This window comes from Mesoplodon bidens (assembly GCF_964165515.1).
Source record: "Mesoplodon bidens genome assembly, chromosome: 6".
NCBI classification, from domain to species: Eukaryota; Metazoa; Chordata; class Mammalia; order Artiodactyla; family Ziphiidae; genus Mesoplodon; species Mesoplodon bidens.
The window spans coordinates 110,904,687-110,924,859 of NC_138162.1; the positions used below are offsets into that span (position 1 = coordinate 110,904,687).

A 20,173-nucleotide genomic window follows, 5' to 3' on the forward strand; every position below is an offset into this window, starting at 1 on the left:
CCCGGACTGGGAGACTCGGGCCCTCCGCCCTGCTGCTCCAGGGACACCGAGACCCGGCTCCGCTCTGCTCACATGACGGCGGGGCCGGCTCGCACGCAGGGGCGCGGAAATCCTGTGCCGGGAGTGGGGACTCAGGGACCAGGGCGACGCCCCCAGCCCCGGGGAGGGGGAGGGGACTCACAGGGCAGCGTCTCGGCGCGGCTCTTCTGGATCATGATGCAGAGCTGTAGCACCAGTTGGGGGGCGCTTTCCAGGAAGGTCTCCAGGAGGCGCAGCATGTTAATGTCTGCATATTCGTACATCATAGCCCAGTAGAAGCGTCGCTGGTGTTCCTTCTGCCGCTGGCTCTGAATCCCCAGGTACATGGTGCGGATATACCTGCCGAGAGACGGACAGAACACAGAGAGCGTGGGTCGGCGTGGGCGCCGTGGGAGGGTCAGGCCGTCCCCACACACCAGCATCCCCTCCTGGGCGCTGAGGTCTTCCGGGCGCTTGGACCAGCTCCAGGGGTTCTGCCGGACCACAGACGGGGTGCTGAGGCTTCGGGGTGGGGTGGGGTGGGGGCAGGCCAGGGAATGGGTCCCAGGCAAGTTGTCCCCTCCCTGGCCTCACTTTGCTCATCTGTAAAATAAGAAATGGAAGAGTGGGACCAGGCGATCTCACAGGCCTGCCAGGGAAGCATCACAGGTGAGCTCAGGTGGCAGGTGGGCTGGCTGGAGTTCAGGGTCCCAGGGGGAACCTTCCTGCAGGGTTTTCACCTCTCTGGAGGAGGAGGGAAGGGAATTAGCATTTATGAAGCTCCTACTAAGTATCACTGGCTGGCTGGCCACTGCGTGTTGCCTGGGTCCCAGGAGACAGGCAGGTGTAGTTCCCACGTAGGACAGACAGGTGGGACTCACTTGCACAGGCTCCACACCCGGAGGGCGGAGCAACCAGGAGGCGGCCCCAGGCTGCTGGACACCAAAGCTCATGCATGCCCTGCTCTACAGTAGGGACGGCCTGCAGTGGAGCCTCCATCTGTCTACACTAGGGACGGCCTGCAATGGAGCCTCCATCTGTCTACACTAGGGATGGTCTGCAATGGAGCCTCCATCCGTCTACACTAGGGACGGCCTGCAGTGGAGCCTCCATCCAGGTGAAGCCCAGGACTCAGTCACACAAACCACTGAGCCCACTCCACCCGGGAGGGACAAGGGGCAAAGGGAGCAGGTGCAGGCGGAGGGCACAGGCTCTGGGTTCAAATTCCGGCTCTGTCACCTGCTCATTGCGGGACGTTGGACTAATTACCCAACTCCGTGTCCTCGTTACTCTTCTCTCACACAGCAGAATCACAGCGTCACACGGCTGGCGGGAAGATTAGGGAGATAATCCGCGTGCTGGGCGTGTATCCAGGTCCACGTGAGGAAGCCCCCAGGCCTGCCTCACTTTCACCTAAACCTGGGAAGCTTGTCTCCAAGCCACAGTCAAGGGGAGGATGGAAGGTAGCATCCGAGCCAGCCAGCCGTCTCTGGGGCCAGGCCAGGCCCAGAGGAGCCAGCAGTGCCGGGACAAAAGCAGAAGGTTCAGAAAGCACAGCTCTGCGGGCCTAGTGAGGGTCACGAAGATGCACCAGTGGGCTTCCCTGGGGGCGCAGTGGTGGAGAGTCCGCCTGCCGATGCAAGGGACACGGGTTCGTGCCCCGGTCTGGGAGGATCCCACATGCCGCGGAGCAGCTGGGCCCGTGAGCCATGGCCGCTGAGCCTGCGCGTCCGGAGCCTGTGCTCCGCAACGGGAGAGGCCACAACAGTGAGAGGCCCCAGTACCGCAAAAAAAAAAAAGAATATGCACCATAAACTGAGGTCACAGACAACAGGACACAACCACACTTGCATCCCTAGCCGCCCCTTGGGAAGGTATATCATTGTGTCTTTTAAACCGCCGAGCCGGAATCACAGAGGTTGAGAGCATGGTTGACCCCCCTACAGAGTCCCCACTGTCCTCAAGCACCGTCAGGGGCCCACTTGGGGCTGCTGGACGGTCCCTTCTCTCTGTCTCCATCACCACCGCCAGCCTGGTCCCCGCCACCACCCCTCTCTCCTGGATCGAAGCAGAAGCCTCCTAACTGGTCTCCCAGGGTCCACTCTTGACCCAGAACAACCCATTCTTTGCACAGCAGCCAAGGTGCTTTGTGAAAATCACAAATGTAGTCATGTCACCACCTTCTTTCAACACTCCCACGCCTTCCCATCACGTTCAGAATAAAATCCGAGCCCCTCCCTCGGCTCATGGGGTCCTGCCCGCCCCTCCTGTCCCACCGCCCGGTCTCTCTCCCCGCCCCCCCCTCTCGTGTCTTCTCTGTCTCTCACGGACACCTGAGCTTGTCTGTGTTCACGCCATCTCCCCAGTGGCTGTGGATGCAGAAGGAAGCCTCCTGTCCCCGGCGCTCAGACTCCTGCAGGGCACCACTGTCACAACAGGGCGAAGGCAGCTCGTGCCACGTTCACACCGAATTTCTGAGAGGCTCACAGGGAGGGGCTCTATACACCCCCACCCCCCGGGAGCAAAGGGAGAAGTGGGTCACCACTTCACCTTGCATCGAGGTTAGAGAAGCCCATGCTTTAGAGGCAAAGACACAAAAACATACATTTGTAAAATAATTTAAAACTGTAACTGATGCTCCTCTCCAGGTCCAAAACAGCGGGCCTCCCTCCTGTGCGCTAAGCGTGTACTGGACCCACAGAGGAACGAGTGGGCCAGGGTCCCCCAGAGTGGGCATCGGGACACAGAGCAGCCCACCTGAACCATCGGTGTGACCTGAACCCCACGTGCTGGTGACAGTGAGCCCATCCGACACCTGATGAACACCTGATGGCTGCTTCTCTAGATTCCTAAGAGCCTTTAAGGGACTGGATCTCTGAAAAGACCCACCGTGGGGGCTGGGATGGACACCTTATTTTCTGCACATACACTCCCTGGAGTGAGCGGAGAACAACCCTGCAGAAAACTAAGGGGAGGGAGGCACCGCAGCAGGGACAGTGTCGGGGCCAGTGTGGAGAGGCCGGGGGTGCCAGCCTCGCCAGGCACTGCAGGCCGGGCATCTCCCGGAGGCCCTGCCGTGCCCTGAGGGGCAGGTCTGGTTGTCATCATTTAACACCTGGGGAAACTGAAGCTCTGAAGTGAAACAGGGCCCTGAATTCTGTTCCGTTCCAGGTTCTGTCATTTATTGGCTGCGTCACTTCCCATGAGTCATTGCCTCTCTCTGGGCCTCCATCTGTAAGTTCCCAAAATCAACGGACCAGGGGAGGGGCTAGGAAAGGGGCAGGGAGGTTGTTATACCTGACCCGTAAAGTTATGGGGTCACTGAGAGACAGAGACAGAGAGACACACAGAGAGACAGAGACAGAGAGACAGACAGAGAGACACAGGGAGACACAGAGACAGAGACAAAGAGACACAGAAAGACAGAGACAGAGAGACACACAGAGAGACAGAGACAGAGACAGAGAGACAGAAACAGAGAGACACAGAGACAGAGAGAGAGAAACAGAGAGACACAGAGAGACAGAGACAGAGAGACACAGAGAGAGACACAGAGACACAGAGACAGACACAGAGACAGACACAGAGACAGAGACAGAGAGACACAGAGAGACAGAGACAGAGAGATAGGGAGAGACAGAAACAGAAAGACAGAGGCAGAGAGAGAAAGAAAGAGACAGACAAAGTCAGAGACAGGGACAGCGAGACAGAGAGACACAGAGAGAAACAGAGATGGAGAGACAGAGAGGGAGACGGAGACAGACACAGAGAGAAGAGACAGAGAGACGGAGAGAGCTCTGCAGGAGAGAATGGAAAGAGAAAGAGACAAAGGAGGGGAAGCTACATCGGAACTTGGGGCCTGAAAGAGAAGACCGCCTGGCTGAGGTGGCGGTAGGACGAGCCTGGGTGGGACGCCGGCCCTAAGGACATGGGGCCACCAGTCGTTGGGAGGCGCTGGGAAGCCAGACTCTGAACCTAGGGCAGAGGGGAGGGTCGGGTTAGTCAGACTGGATGACGGCCCGGGGGGCAGAGCAGTGGGGACGAGGGCGCCCGGGTGGAGGTGATGCAGCAGGGCTTCGGGTCCAGAGGCTCCACACCGGCACCCAGAACGGCCCTGCGGCCGGCGGAGCCTTGGTGCCGTGGGTCTCCCAGGTCAGATGTGGTCTCTGTGCTCCAAGACTCAGCTCTGCCCAGACGTGGCACCTGCAACGCACAATACTGTGGGCCACAGACTCCCACAGGGGCCAGACCACACATCTATATTCTCTCAGGGGTGCACTCAGACCACAGCCTCTAGCTCTCCTAGACTCAGAAGGTGGCTCAAGGTGGAGGAATGATTGATTATGTAGCAGAGCCAAGCCTATGCGTCCAGGTCCCAGGCCAAGGTACCAGCGGCACTCAGATGCTCCTAGGTCTGCCCTACTAGGGCAGAGGGAGCAATTTGATCCACCCCTCCACCCCCATGTTCCCCAAGCCACCAGCCCCTTTGCCCATCATGGCCAGTGCAGTGAAAGCCAACGAGCCCAGAAATGCCTGTTCAACCGTAACATCTGCCAGAGAAACCAAGCTTGCATTTCCTCTGTGAGAACATCCCCAAATATGGGAGCCGATGAGGCTGGGAGTGGGCAAAGCCAGAGCCTCTCCCCACCGATGAGCAAACAGATGCTAGGAGCCCAGAGTGCACTGGGATCAAGTCCAAGACCCAAACTGGAAATCATGCCTCGCAGGGACACCAGCTCACACAGTCACCCCCCGTGGAGGAGGAGCTAAATCAGAGTCTGGTTCAAAATTCCCAATCAAGGGCCTTCGACCTATTCCACCCCCTTTGGCTCCTTCACCCCTCTCTTCTATCCTTAAGTCCTTGGGTTCCCAGTAGACCCTGTAAAGTCCACGGTGGGTCTAGGTGAGCTCTGGGGCCGCCCAGCCAGCGGCCTCTTGCTAAGCCTTCAGCCCCTGTGCAAAGACAGCCTTGGCCCGTGGCCACAAGGTGGCGCCAGACCCTAAGCCACGCCGGAAGGCTGCTCCGCGCAGTGATCTCATCCCCCGCCAGCGGCCCCCTAAGGCCGGCACCTTCCCGACTCGGCGGCAGCGTTGGGGTGCAGGGGGCAGCAGGCGAGGCCGAGGGGCAGGCCTAGGTGTGACGAGTCCCCACGGGAAAGCCCGGCATCTGCAGGCGACACACGGTGGGCTGCTGCTCCCTTACCTCCTCCCCTTCCCTGGCAGGTTCCAGAAAGCTCACCTCCCCCGGGAAGGTAGTGCGGGAGAGAAGACATGCAACTCTCCTCCTCCTGATTTGCTTCCGCCTGGATTTTGTGTAGCCTCCTGTCACACCATTCTCTCCTAAGGATCATGAAACGCACGGATCTAAAAGCAGGGGTACAGCGTGTCCTCATGGAGTGAGGACTCAGGAAAGCTGGGCCTGGCCTGTAGTCTGCAGGGCTGCACGACCTTGGGCAAGTCACCCCCGGGGCCGGGCCTGCTGTATTCATCCAAAACAGAGGGCAGACGGGAGGATCTCTAAGCTTCTGCCTACCTTTTGTTAACTCCATCCTTCTGTGGCTTCTTAGAGCCTTAAGGATGGCCTAGCATCTTTACAAATAATACCCAGTGTTTACGTGGCACTCATATATATGTACCAGGCAGTGTTCTGAGCATTTTGTACTTAGTAGCTCATTTAATCCTTCCAACAAATGTATGAGGTAGATGCACTATTACCCTCACTTCAACATATGGTAAACTGGAGCGCTGAGGTTAAGAAATGTGCTTCAGTTTACCCAGCTAAGTAAGGGGTTGAGGAGGGCTTCAAGCCCAGCAGTCTGCTTTGGGGCCTGTGCTTCTCAATGCCTACCCACACGCCCCCTCAGAGGTATACCAGTTGTCCCTTCTCTTTTAAACTTAGTCCAACTTGCTCCCCTGACTACAGTGGAAAATCACTGTTTGCCCCCAACACCTGGGCTCTCTTCCAGTTCTGTCACTGGCTGTGTTGCCTTGGGGAACATCTCCTACCCTCATGGAGCCTCAGTGTCCTCATCTATACAATGCCTGGCCCAGAGTAGGACCCTAGGACGTGTTGAACAAATAGATGCATGCCATCATGTCCCCTTAGAGGGTCTCAGGGCTCAAATGATGTAACGCCTGTGAGAAGAGATGGAAGACCAGAAGCCGAGGATGGCAGCTATTACTGCCCCCCACCCCCCACAAAGGGGCTCTCCTCCTGTCTTTCCTTTGGTCCACACTATTCTCCTTCCAAGTCTATCTCCTCCCCTTACTTTGTAAACCATGGAACTGTTTAAAGCTCCTTATACCTCCAGGAGAACTCTCTATAGTTTTTTGAGCACATTTTCACTTTTACAGCAGCACTGTGAAGGAGACACATTTGTCATCTTTTTCCCGTTGGTTCATCGGAGACTCAGAGAGGATGAGTGATTTCCCCAAAGTCACATAGTCAATCACGGTTCAGGCGAATCAGAGGTCTTGCCCAAATCGTGTTACCCCACTGGGAGTCAGCTATAGCTCTGCCTAGATCTAAGGGAAATGAGTGATTTCTGCAAAAGCAGGAGGCTGAATAATTTCACCTGTCTACACCTACAGGCCCCTGCTGCTTCTTATGACAGCCTCAGAAGTAGCATTTTGAAATCTCTGATTGTGGACAGCAACTCATCCTCAAAGCCCCAGACAGGACTGAGTCTAGGTTTTGTGGGGCCTGAAGCTTAGAGAATCCGCTTTAAGAAAAAAAGTAGTCTACCAAACATTTAAAGTAGAACTAGCCCGATTCTACACACTTTTTTCCCCCAAAAAAATAAAAAAGGAAAGAACATTTCTCTGTTCACTTTATGGGGTCAGCGTTACTCTATCAAAGCCAGACACATGCCATACAAGAAAATAAAACTACAGATAATATCCCTTATAAACACAGGTGCAAATATCTTCAACAAAATACTAGCAAAACAAATTCAGTGATATACAGAAAGAATGATATTCCACAGCCAAATGGAGTTTATCTTGGAAATGTAAGGCTGATTCTATATTCAGAAATCACTAAATGTAATCAATGATATTAACAAGAAAAACCACATATCACATTAACTTATGCAGAAAGAAAGCATCTGACAGAATTCAACATCCATTCTTTTTTTTTTTTTAACTCTCAGCAAACTAGAAATAGAAAAGAATTTCCTTAACCTGACATAGATGAAGGATATCTATAAAAATTAACAGTTAGGGAATTCCCTGGTGGTCCAGTGGTTAGGACTCTGCGCTTCCACCGCAGGGGGCGTGGGTTTGATCCCTGGTCAGGGAACTAAGATCCCGCATGCCATGCAGCGCGGCCAAAAGAAAAAAAAAAAATTAACAGTTAATATCACACTTAATGATAAAAAGACTGAATTCTTTCCTCTTAAGATGAGGAATAAGGCAAAAATGTCTAAGCTCACCCCTCCTATTCAACATCATACTAGAAGTCCCAGTCATTACAGTAAGTCAGGAAAAAGAAAGTATATACAAACTGCAAGGAACGAAGTAAAACTGTCCCTATTTGTAAATGACATGATGGTCTAGATAGAAAATCCCAAGAAATATACAAAAAAAAGCTCATAGAACTAATTGGCAAGTTAAGCAAAGTCTCATGATACAAGGTCAGCATATAAAAATTAAATATATTTCTGTAGACTACTGATGAACAATTGGAAATTGAAATTTAAAAACATACCTACCACTTAAATTAGCTCCCTTAAGGGGACAGGAGGGGCAAGATAGGTGAAAGGAATTAAGAGGGACAAACTGCAAGGTGTAAAATAAGTCACAAGGATGCAATGCACAGCACAGGAAATACTGTCAATACTTTATAATTACTTTGTTCAGAGTATAATCTATAAAGATATCGAAGTACCCTTCTATATACCTGAAACAAATATAATATTGTAAGTCAACTATACTTCAATTTTAAAAATACCTCTATATTTCTGTTGTATTTAAATATAAGCAGCCACACCTCCAGGGGCATTTGACCCTTATCCTGGGTGGGCGTGGAACACACTCTCACAGCCACACACACACCACCTACAAGAACACTCCACACAAACACCACACAGACACACATGCACAAACCACCACACACACGAACACACTGCACACGTCCAGGGCTCCACCTGTAGAGACACCTGTAGCCCATGATCACATCCCTGCGTCAACATGATCCAACCCCAGATCCCTGAGGGGGAGGGTCCCTGCCTGCCCTGACCATTCGCTGTCATCACAGCAGGCACAGAGGAAAGCCAAATGCGCGTCCCTTCCTGGTAGCTGGGAACCCACCCTAGAGAGGACGGGGCACTGCAGCTACCAGTCAGACAACATCCTGCCCCCAACACCTAGGACAGAGCTGGGCCAGCTGCCACCAAAGCACCCAAGGGCTCACTGACATCTGAACGTGCGCAGCCCCCAGCCCTGTTCACACTTGTCCCGCTTCACCTCCACCTGTGCCTGACCAATTCGGGAATCCTGACTTGTGATCACAGCAAAGGCACTGAGGGCTACCGTGACGTTGTGTGATCTGCACTCTCGTCTGGTCCATCTTTTGAGGGGGGGAGGAGCTCCCCCCTTGTGTCCTTTCCATTGCTGACCACATCCCAGGGGTCTAGGGCCAGGTGGCCATGCAGTGGCTGTAGAAGAAAGTGGCCCAAAAGGGGGGTGGCGGAGGTTTCAGGGTCCCGGGCTGCATGGGGCTTGTGCAGGAACCTTGGCAGTCTGGGGCTTGTCACCCGCTGAGGACTGCTGAGCTGGGTCACCAGGCGTTAACGGGGGCTCCAAGGCTGCTATGTCAAAAAGGCTGTGCTCCCACCTGCATGACATAGACTCTGTGCCCAGGTAGGAACTCCTGCAGCTGTTCCCTGTGGTCCCAGGTCAGGACAGAGAAAAGTCCTTCAAGCTCTTCCAGACCATCACAGATCTCAGGGGCACCAGCATCCGAGCTATCGCAGACAGGATCAGGGTTCAGCCTGCAAGCATCTGCCAGGTTATTATTATCGCCATCCCCATATTACAGATGAGGATATCAAGGCTAACCTGGACTCAGTAACCTGGGTGGCTCCCTATTGGCTGTGCAGCCAGGCCAGTCTCCTGCCGCCCCCCGCCCCACACCTGCCCCCCACCCCTGGCCACACCTGATGGCCCTCCCATCCCAGACCTTCCCAGCATGTGCCCACCTCTGTGTCTTTGCTTCTGTTGTTTCCACGCCCAAGCAGCCACCCCTGGGCAAGGCCCAGCTCTCCCCACGTGCCTTACTCCATGCCTAGGCCAAAGTATTCCCATCCTCCCCTTATACTGGGTCCTCAGTATAGTAATAGCTTCCATTTACTGGTTCTCCCTACATACCAGACACAGTGTAAACTCTCTACATGTATTAAGTCATTTAACATGAGAACCTTACAGTCATGTACAGATGAAGAAACTGAAGCACCTGAGGACGCCACTACCGGGACTCATACCAGGTCGCTGGACTCCAGAGAGGGTGCTTCTAACCCAGAACACTATATTCTCCTGTTCCTTATCTTTCTCTCATTCCCTCTCTCCTCAGTTCACTTACTTCTTTCCACAATTCTATGAATTAGATTATTAGCCCATTTTACACATCAGAGCACTGAGGCTCAGAGGGGTTAAAGAGCATGCCAAGTTGGAGAGCCAAATTTCAGCCTCGATTTGTTTGGCTGTGCTACACGCCTGTTTTCCACCCCTAGAAGCCCCTCCCCTCCCCTATTATAGCTCTCCTCGCAGCCCACGCTGTACTGGAGTCATTTATGTACAGAGATGCCTCTCCAGCTAGATCTTAATCCCCCGGAGGGACGTCTGTACAGCTGCTGCCCCCAGCCCACCATAGTAAACATCAAATCAGAGGCTGCTAAGGTGAATTTATCCCCGACTCTGACAGTCTCATTTGACCAAAGAGATGCCTGCAACTCTACCTTCAAATACATAAAATACATGTTCCCCGAGGCAGACGACCCGAATGGGTGCCAGGAGAACAATTAAATCAGGAATGATTTGGGTTGGAGACAAGAGATAACTTACCAACCAGCCTGACAGGATAACGTTACAACAAGGCAGGTTTTTCGCCCCTCTCTGGACAGTTTCAGAGAGAAGCAAAGCTACGGGGCTGTCAGATGGCAGAGGCTCACAACTCACGGAGCACAGGGGCTGGAAGTGTCTTCTCAATTTATTGTAGGCACGGCGCGGTGTACCCAGTGTCCACTTGGGCACACATATGTGTGTGTTCATACACAAGTCCTAGCCGAGGACCCCCTCAAACCACCCAAATGCAGGTCTGGGTGGCTCAAGGGGCCCCCAAGCTGGCACAGCAGGAATAGTGCACCAACGCAGCCCCGGCTGTGGATCATGGGCTCTTTCTGAGTCTGAGAATGGACTCTGCAACCTTCCACTGCCAGGCTGGCCCGAAAGCCCCTCTGATTCCCCACCTCATCTCCGCCCCCCAACTCCAGCTGAGATGCCTTCAGCGTGTAGGAAAGATGGAGGGGCCAGCTGCCAGCTTGGCCCCCAAGAGCAGCGCGTCAAATTGGAGCTATTTTTGGCCCTTCTCTCCAGCATCTGACATCAGCTGAGCAGTGGTGGCCGGCGTGGGGCATGCATCTGAGAAAGCAGGCGTGAAATGGCATTGCTTTGCCGGGCCCAGGGGAGATAGCAGAGAAAAGCTCCACAAAGCTTCAGGGAAGGGAGGTGGCTGCAGTGGGTACCACTGGTAGTCTTCCTGGATGTAGGGTCTTGGTGGCAAGGTGGCCTAAGCATCCCTCAACATCCCAGGGCTCAGCACAGCAGAACGTGGGTGCAAACTTCCCCACCAGCCTCATTTTCCCACCGGCACAGTGGGGCCCGGGTTACTGCTCCTTCTCTGAGACTCTGCAAGAAACTTGATTTAAAAAATCAAAACACCTTTGCAAACCTACATGTTGGAGAAATGCTTTTTGTTCCGCCTTATAAACTCCCAGAAGGACAGAGACCAACGTGTTTTGGGGCTTTTTTTTTGCTTTTTTTTTTTTCTTTTTTGGCTGTGTTGGGTCTTTGTTGCTGAGCGCGGGCCTTCCTCTAGTTGCGGGAGCAGGGGCTACTCTTCGTTGCGGTGTGTGGGCTTCTCATTGCGGTGGCTTCTCTTGTTGCAGAGCACGGGCTCTAGGCGCATGGGCTTCAGTAGCCGTAGCACGCGGGCTCAGTAGTTGTGGCACGTGGGCTCTAGAGTGCAGGCTCAGTAGTTGTGGCGCACGGGCTTAGTTGCTCCACAGCATGTGGGATCTTCCCGGACCAGGGCTCGAACCCGTGTCCTTTGCATTGGCAGGCGGATTCTTAACCACTGAGCCACCAGGGAAGCCCAAGACCAAAGTTTTGAGGTTTGGGTTTACCTTTGTATACCTGGTGCATGGCACCCTGTCAGACACGCGGTGGGCATTTGGTGTTTGTCTCATGAATGAATGAACCGACTGGGCAGGCTGCTAGTAAAATCCTTGTGCTCTAGGAAGTTTATAGTCCAACCTTCCAGGGTAGGTGTAAGGAAAGCCCCCCTCTTCTCAAGGCTCAGGTCAGCCTGGATCCTCCACTGGGGGCATCCGGGAGCGGCAGCCCAGAGCAGAACCTGGGGCCCTCTTCCCTGCTCTTCTTCCCCCCACCCCTAACTTGTCTTCAAGCCTCCCTCTCTGGCCAGCTAAGTCCCCAGTCCTGGGTGAATACGTGACTGCATTCCTCTCTCCAGCTGGCACGGGCTCTTTCCAGCCAAGCCCATCCCTGGCGCCGCCCTTGTGCTTTTCTGCTTGGAGTCGGAACCACTGCAGTGCCCACCGTGGGAAAGCCCGTTTCACCTTCCCCCAGATTAGAACTGAAGACTCTGACAACAGCCCAGCCAGTGCTGCTCTGCCTGCATCCTGGTGCAACGGATTTGTTCGATCCAAGGCAGCCAGTCCACACCCAGCTGCCTGAGCAGTTTGGGAGAGGTCGGTTCCACCCAAACAAAGGACACATTAGTGTGTGTTCAAAGTACCTCACAACCAAAAAGCAAAAATCGTATATTAACACATATGTGTGGAATCTAGCAAAATGGTATAGATGATCTTATTTGCAAAGCAGAAATAGAGACACAGATGTAGAAAACAAATGTATGGATACCAAGGGGGAAGGGAGGTGGGAGGAACTGGGAGATTGGGATTGACACATACACACTATTGATGCTATGTATAAAATAGACAACTAATGAGAAAATACTGTATAGCACGGGGAATTCTACTTAATGCACTGTGGAGACCTAAATGGGAAGGAAATCCAAAGAAGGCACATACATATGTATACGTATAGCTGATTCATCTTGCTGTACAGTAGACACTAACACAACACTGTAAAGCAACTAGACTCCAATAAAAATTAATTTTAAAAAATTTAAAAATTGAAAACAAAAACAAGACAAAGTACCTCACGACCTTGAGGGGCCCACAGTAAAGGCACGTGCACTTCGGTTGGAGCTCTGAGTCACGCGATCAACATATAAACATGAGCCTGCCCAGGGCAGCGGCCCTGAGGGACCCTGGGCACTTGGCAGGAGGCCACGCCTGTACCTTTGTCATAAGCCTCTCATGCAGGGTGTGGCTAACATGTCCCAGTGTCCCTTTTCTAGCCCATCCTGGGTCTGTAGCAAACGAATTTTTCTGAAACGTCCAAGGAGGTGTTCTGGTTTCCTGATACTACCTCTTGGGGCTTATTCTCCTTGTGGGCCATCTTGTCCTTTCATGTGCCCTGAACTTGTCCCTTTCAGACTCTCAGGAGGGCTTCGCTGCTGCAATCCAGCCCCCTCCCAAATGTACACCCCTCTTGCATGCGTGGCACTGCGCCAGGCATGGGGGACCCAGCCCGAGTCCCCGTGTTCTTCCTCTGCATCATGCTTCCTCTCTGACCCATGGAAGATACAATCTCTGCACCAGTGTCGGGCATGGTTAGTGGTTTAGGCTCTGGAAACTGCCTTCCAGCTGTGAACGCTGCCCTTGGAGAGTGAGGGATGGATCAGGAGGAAGCCGTGGGACCACTCACTGATGGATTTGACCCTGGCTTCAAGGCTCTTCTGCTGTGTCCTGCTGGCACCATGTCCTGGCTCTGTGGCCTTGGGGACATTCCTCCCCCGTGTTTCCTTCTCAGTGAAATGAGCAGATAAGACCAGATGAACTCTCAGGCCCTGGCACTACCTTGACCTCACAGGCCTCGTAGGGCCTGGTCTGCTTCCCAGAGATCTTTCCAGATCAGTGGTCGCCCTGGAGGACCTGGGCCATCTCCTCTTGGGCACCCCCCCAACCCCCCTTCAGACTGCTCTCCTGCATGGGAGAGGCTCAGGGCTGCCCGGGGGAGCAGGCTCTGCCCCTCCAAGCCCACGTCTGTATTCAGGTCCCCAGCCCCACTCTGGGAAGCCAGACAACATCACGTGTGTTGTTTCCTGGAGATTTTCAGGGAAGCAGGCTAGAAACAGGAATAGAAGGTGACATTTAGTCGAGTTTGCACTGCACCAGGAGTGAGCCCAGTGACGTTTCCACACCTTAGAGCCCATCTCCAGGTGATGCCCAGGCCCAGCTCGCTTACCAACGCCCTGGGCAGTCCAGCCTCCCTGGGAGGCCACTGAAGTCAGACATGAGAGAGGGCACCCAGGCCAGAGTTCGCTGTGTGAGCCTCCCACTCGTGCTGTTCTCTCCGTGATGGTGTCCCAGTGAGCTGCTGGGGACACAGGGGAGGTAGGAAGAGCGCTGGGCTGACAGTCAGGACGCCTGGCAGCCAGGGCTGCCTCTGCAGGTGACCGGCTTTAGAGCCTGGCCAGGGCCTTTGTCCCCCTTACCCGACCCCAGCCTCCCCATCCGCAAAGAGCTGAACGATCGTTTGTAACTTCTTTCCAGATCTCCGCGTCCAAGGGGGCAGCCGTGCAGACTCTCTCTAACTGCTCCACGGCCTGCAGGGGGCCGGGACCCTCTTGGTGACGGCTGCAGTGCCTGGGACGAGGCCACAGAGCCGGGGCAACACCTCATACATGTAGGCAGGCTGAGAGCTGGCCGTTTTCCACCTGGGCTGGGGGATGGTGGGCTGGGAGGCAGCCTCTGGCCTTGAGCTCAGATCACCTGCCGGGGGCGGGGGGGGGCGGTCCTTTCTGGGTCCGTCCCACCCGATCCCCTGCTTTCAGGCACTGGCACTCCCTCTCAGGTCCACACCAGACGGGGCTTAAGAAGAATAATAAACAATACAATGACTCTCTGGCTTCTCTCTCCGTTTGTGTACACTCGCCGATCCCTCTGACACACCTGCACTGACCTTTCCTCATGGCCTTCTTAAGGTTCCAGCCAGGGGTGGTCTGGAGTCTCCCCTGCAGTCAGGGCAGAAGGCGGTGGCCCCCCAGCAGCACAGGGCACAGGCTGTAAGTGCGGGGGGCCAGCCCTGGGCCCAGTCCCCTCCCTGCAGCTCTGACCTCTTGCTCTTGTGGCCGGGAGGGCACATCGTTCATGGAACAGTCACCTGACAGGAGTTCAGGAGGCCTCCCACGTGCTGGACACAGAGCCAGGTGCGATGTGGCCCTAAAGGAGCTCCCATCCAGCAAGGAGACAGGCAAGGGCACCTAATGCTAAGTGGAACGATGCTACTGAACACGGTGCATCTATTGTTACCCCCATTTTGCAGATGAAGAAACTGAAACACACGGGCATAAATAACTCATCCAACGACACAGAGTCAAGGGCCAGAGGCTACGGACTGTACCCTGAAGCAGGAGGGCCTCTGAGCACAGAAGAGGAGCTCCTAACCCAACGTGGGGGAGTGAGGAAGGTTCCAGGAGGAAGTGAAGTCTGAGCAGAACCTCAGATACCAAAGGGACCAATTCTACAGCCATAAGCCCCTTTCCCAGTGTCGCCTGCCTTGACCCAGGGCGCGCACAGGCTGAGCTTACGGTTCCTCCACCATGGCCCTCTCCTGGATCTTTCTAATGAGAGATAACCCATGGGGCTGAAACTGGGAGCTTTCTGAGGTCATGAGCTGGCTTGTTCTCACCTTGCCATCCTCCCTAGCCCATGGATGGATGGATGGATGGATGGATGGACGGACAGACGGTAGGATGGATGGGGAGGGGGTGGCTGGGACCAGAGGAGGCCAACGCTGAGAGGGAGGAACGGCTTCTGAGCAGGGGAGGGTGGGATTCCACTGCCTCCTGCAGGCGGTCTTGGCCTGGCCGGTGGGTAGTATGGGGGCTCCTCTTTGCTCTCAGCCCCCAGACCCTCTAGGCCCTGCTAACAGGGTGCCCCCTGAAGCCAGTGTGGCACAGGGCACCCTCCCAGCCCAGTCTCAGATGCCCCATTCCCCAGGGGCTCCCTAGGCCAGGACGCAGCAAGCGCCCCTCCTAGGAGCCTGTGAGAGCAGAGAGCATCCACCCTGGGCCAGCAGCCCCAGGCAGGGCAGAGGGTGGCTACAACAGGGCCCAGGGGCCCAGGCCTTTTCTGTCACCCCCGCTGACCAGGCCTGAGATGGCCAGAAACACATCAACATCTTAAGCACCAATCACGTCATCCATAAAATGGGGATAAGGGTCTCTTGTGGCTTCTCTTTTGATTTCCTACAGGTGCAAATGAAGAAAGTGATAAGTCCGTACAAGTCTCGGTCTAAGAATATGTAACAAGACTATAAAGCCTAGCCTCAGACACAGAATGCTTAATTATTCATTAATTCATACCTCAGCACATTCTGAACAGAATTTGAGATGCAAAAGCATACGATACAGCTGAATGGCACCAGACCCTTCGCTCGCAGGCCAAACCATTCCCCTGCCAAGGTTGCCCATGAGTAACTGTCGAACGTTTTCTATGAGGCAGGCAGTTTGCTAGAAGTTTCTCATGGGCCACCTTACACAACCCTCATAGCTAGCTGCCCCATCAGGCAGGTACTATTATTGTGCTATTCTATACATGAGCAACCTGAGGTTGGCCCAGAGATGGTGTGTTACCTGCCCAAGGTCACACAGCAAGGGTGGAGGATCTGGGATTCAGCCCCAGAACCTCAGCAGCGTGCTCTACCGTCTCCCTGTGACGGTGTCTTCAAATCCGCCACGAGCTACCCAACCGGAGTCCACCAGCTTCCCCAGGGACAGCTACCCTGGGCAGTCCCTTGTACCAGGTACTCGGGAAGCCTGGAGAACACGGCATCTCAGGCCCCAGCCCTTTAACTCATGTTCCAGGTGGAGGCAGACAATAAACAAAGGAGCAAATAATTACGTAACATCATCTCCGGGGTGATAAGTGCCTGGCGCGAACAAAGCCCAGGGATAGAGACGGCGGAAGGCGCGTGGGTGTGTGTGCGCACGCGCGGGGCACAGGCCGGCGTGGAGCCAGGGGCCCAGCCATGCGGAAGGAACAGATGGTCCACAGCTCCGAGACGGGAACGGGCTTGAGCAGGGGCTGCAGGAACGCGGCGGGGCTGCAGGCTGGGCAGGCACGCGGGGAGACGGGATGCCCTGGGGCTCATCACCGAGGAGCTTGGTTTTAGCGTCCAATAACAGTAGTAGCTTCTTGTGTATGACACATCGCACTGTTCCCTTCTGATCTTTGTGCCCCAGTCTCTCCACCTCCTTACACAAGTCCCTCGACCTCTCAGGACCCCAGTGTCCTCACGTGTAAAATGAGAAGCCTGGCCACGTGGCCTTTACCACCCCTCATCTCACTCCATATCTACTGGCAATCAATGGGAGTTTGGGACCAGAACTGACCTTCCCCTGGGGGTGAGGGGCAGGCCTGGGGACATGCAGCCTGACCTATGCTCCCTACTCGGGTGACGTCCTCAGGGAGGAGGCTGTCGAGTGCCTCCTGGGCAGGGGACCCCGATGGACATCTGCGTGTGCTGGGATGTCCGGGATCCCTGTGCCCCTCCACCGTCCACTGCTGCTTGGTCCAGTGTGAAATGGGCCGTGCATGGTAGGGGGCCTCGGTGGGGAGCTGACTGGAGGGACGAGGTTTCCTCCTTACCAAGCTGAGCTGGGTGTGGGGAGCCTGAGCCAGGGAGGGGGTCAGAGCGAGGAGTGGGCATCCAGCCCCTAAGAAACTGGGATCAGCTTCAGCGTGAACTGGAGCTGGGACTGGGTGGTTGGGAAGGAGAAGGCCCAGAGGTACAGCTGTGTCTTTCTCCTCTGGGCTCAGCACAGGTGCCCAGCATGGCCGTCTCAGGCCTTTCCAGAACTCCCACCCCATGCCTCAGCCCCACCTGCCTCCAGGCCAGCCCAACACCGCTACCTAATTGCAGAACATTTCCATCACCCCAGAAAGAAATTCCAGACCCAGTATCACTCACTCCCCACCCCTCATACCACAGCAGCTGGCAAGCACTAGTCTACTTTCTGTCTCTATGGATTTGCCTACCCCAGGCATTTCCTATACATGGAATCATATAATATGTGTCCTTCTGTCTGGCTTCTCTCACACTGTTTTCAAGGTCCATCCACACTGTAGCATGTGTCAGCACTCCAGTCCTCTCTATTACTGAATAATATTCCATTACATGGATATACTACCTTTTGTTTATCCATTTATTGCTTGATGGACATTTGGGTTGTTTCCACTTTTTGGTTATTATGAACAATGCTACTGTGAACATTCATGTACAAATGTTTGTGTGGACATGTGTTTTCAGTTCTCTTGGGTACAGAACTAGGAGTGGAATTGCTGGGTCATATAGTAACTCTAGGTTTAACTTTTTGCGGAACTGCCAGACAATTTTCCAGAGTGGATCCCCCATTTTACATTCCCACCGGCAATGCAGGAGGGCTGTAATTTCTCCACATCCTTGCCAACGTTTGTTATTAGCTGTCTTTAATTTTAGTCATCCTCATGGGTGTGAAGTGGTATCTTGTGATTTTCACTTGCATTTCCCTAATGACTAATGATGTTGAGTATCTTTTCATATGCTTATTGGCCATTTGTATATCTTCTTTGGAAAAATGTTCATTCAGATCTTTTGTCCTTTTATTAATTGGCTTATTCATCTCTTTATTACTGATTTGTAAAAGTTCTCTATGTAATCTAGAGACTAGTCCCTTATCAGATATATGATTTGCAAATATCTTCTCCCATTCTGTAGCTTGTCTTTTCACTTTCTTGATGATGTCCTCTGAAACACAGAAGTTTTTAATTTTGATGAAGTCCAATTTGTCTATTTTTTCTTTTGTCGCTTGTGCTTTTGGTGTCACATCTAAGAAGGTTTTGCCTAACCCCAGGCCATGAAGATTTATTTCTGTGTTTTCTTCTGAGAGTATTATAGTTATAGCTCTTATGTTTAGGCCTATGATCCACTGAAGTTGGTCTTTATGTAAGATGTAAAGTAAGGCCCAAGTTCATTCTTTTGCTTGTAGAGAGCTGGCTGTCCCAGCACCATTTGCTGAAAAGAATATTCTCTCCGCATTTAACTGTCTTGGAACCCTTGACAAACATCAACTGCACATAAATGTAAGGATTTATTTCTGGACAATTCTGTCCCATTGACCTACATGTCTATCTTTATAGCAGCACCACTATCTTGTTTGCTATAGCTTTGTAGTAAGGTTGGAAAATAGGAAGTTTAATTACTCCAGCTTTGTCATTCGTTTTCAAGATTGTCTCTCTCACTCTCTCTCTCTGCCTTCTAACATTTATTGAGTGGAGACCTATGTCAGATGCAGGTCTAAGTGCCTTGTGTGTATTAATTCACTTAACGTGACCTGTGAGGTAGGTTCTACCATAGTCCCACTTTACAGATGAAGAAACTGAGGCACAAGAAAGTCAGATAACTTGCCTAAGGTCACACAAGTGGTAGGTGGCAGAGCTGGGAGGGGAACCTGAGCCGTGTGGCTCCTGTTTCCCTGACAGACACCCAGAGAGATGCCAGACATGGAGTGAGCTAGTCTGGGGCTCCCCTTATATAGAGAAGGAACTGGGGTTCAAAGAGGCTTGTCCAAGTTTCAGTGTGACAGAGGCAGGATGAGCTCCTGGTCTCTGCCCCCGCTGGCCACCTCCTCTTTCCATGCAGCCCTGCATGTTCATTTCAACGTGGATGACTTGTCAAAATGCTGGGAGGGGCACAGTGACCGTGCAGTGATTCCCTTGGCCCCTGGGCAAGAGGGTGGGGCCACGATGCTGGGCCCAGCCCTACACAGATCCATGGTCCTTCTCACAGCAAAAGGGGCCCGGGACGGGGACTGCATGGGGTCACTGTGCCCACCTTACTGTGCCCATCAATCTGCATCTAGTACCATCCCTGGGCCACCAGCTATAAGCTCCAGGGGCTTAGTGGCCCCATCTCCCATGCTTGTGACCCTGCAGCAGCCAGCCCAGACCCTGGCAGGGATCCAGCAGGCTCTGGCTGATGCTGGCTGAATGGGGTGACCAGGTCAGTGCTACAGGCCCCCCATTTGGGTGCTAGTCTCTCGCAGCTGTCAGTCAGCAGCTTTCACTGGATTCGCACTGCCTGGACCTCACGAGCACTGGGTGAGACCTCCCTGCCCCGCTTGGCCCTGCAGAGAGTCCCACTAGGCAGAGCCCGGCACTGATGCCACAGCTGTCTGAGAACGACAGGCCCACCAGGCCAGCAAGAAGGTCGGGCTGGGGTGGCTGAGACTCCCCTGTCCTGTCCCCCCTGCAGTCCCAGAGAGGAAGTTGGCTCTGACTCCTGAGCCACCTGCCCCAGCATCTCCCTCCTGGCCATCCCAAGACACCCCCCTCAACACGTCCAGGGCCAAACCCTTCCCCACTCCCTTATTCACGCTCTGTGGCCTCCTAGGATGCCCTTCTCCCTTTCACTCCTCATTATTCAACACCCAGACCAAACATCCCTTCTGGGAATTGTCCGCTTCCTCCCCTCCCCTCCGCTCCCCTGGGGAGTGTGTGGCACCCTCTCTGTTCCTCTCCCGCCCCAGCACCTGTCACCACAGCCCCCAGCACACTCTAACATACTTGTAATTTTGTGTTGCTTGTTTTGTTTTTCCTTTGCCTCCCTCATGAGAACATGAGCTCCTAGAACAAGGACTGGGCCACACAGGGCCAGGCTCGCGGCTGGTGCTCAGTTAATTTCTGTGAGTGAATGAAGGAATGAGTCTTTATTAACTCAATGGATGGATCAGCAGTGCCCCAGGGAA

The 20,173-nt window shown here is 53.8% G+C and overlaps 1 protein-coding gene across 1 annotated transcript in view; it reads right to left on the reverse strand.

The window, feature by feature from the left end:
* Positions 1-20,173, reverse strand: part of XKR6 (XK related 6) — a gene marked incomplete at its 3' end in the record, with an annotated part of 280,121 nt that overhangs the window by 22,822 nt on the left and 237,126 nt on the right. Inside the window, exon 2 of the mRNA XM_081236663.1 lies at positions 182-378. Within this exon, the coding sequence (XP_081092789.1) occupies positions 182-378 (197 nt within the window). The remainder of the gene's footprint in view (positions 1-181; positions 379-20,173) is intronic.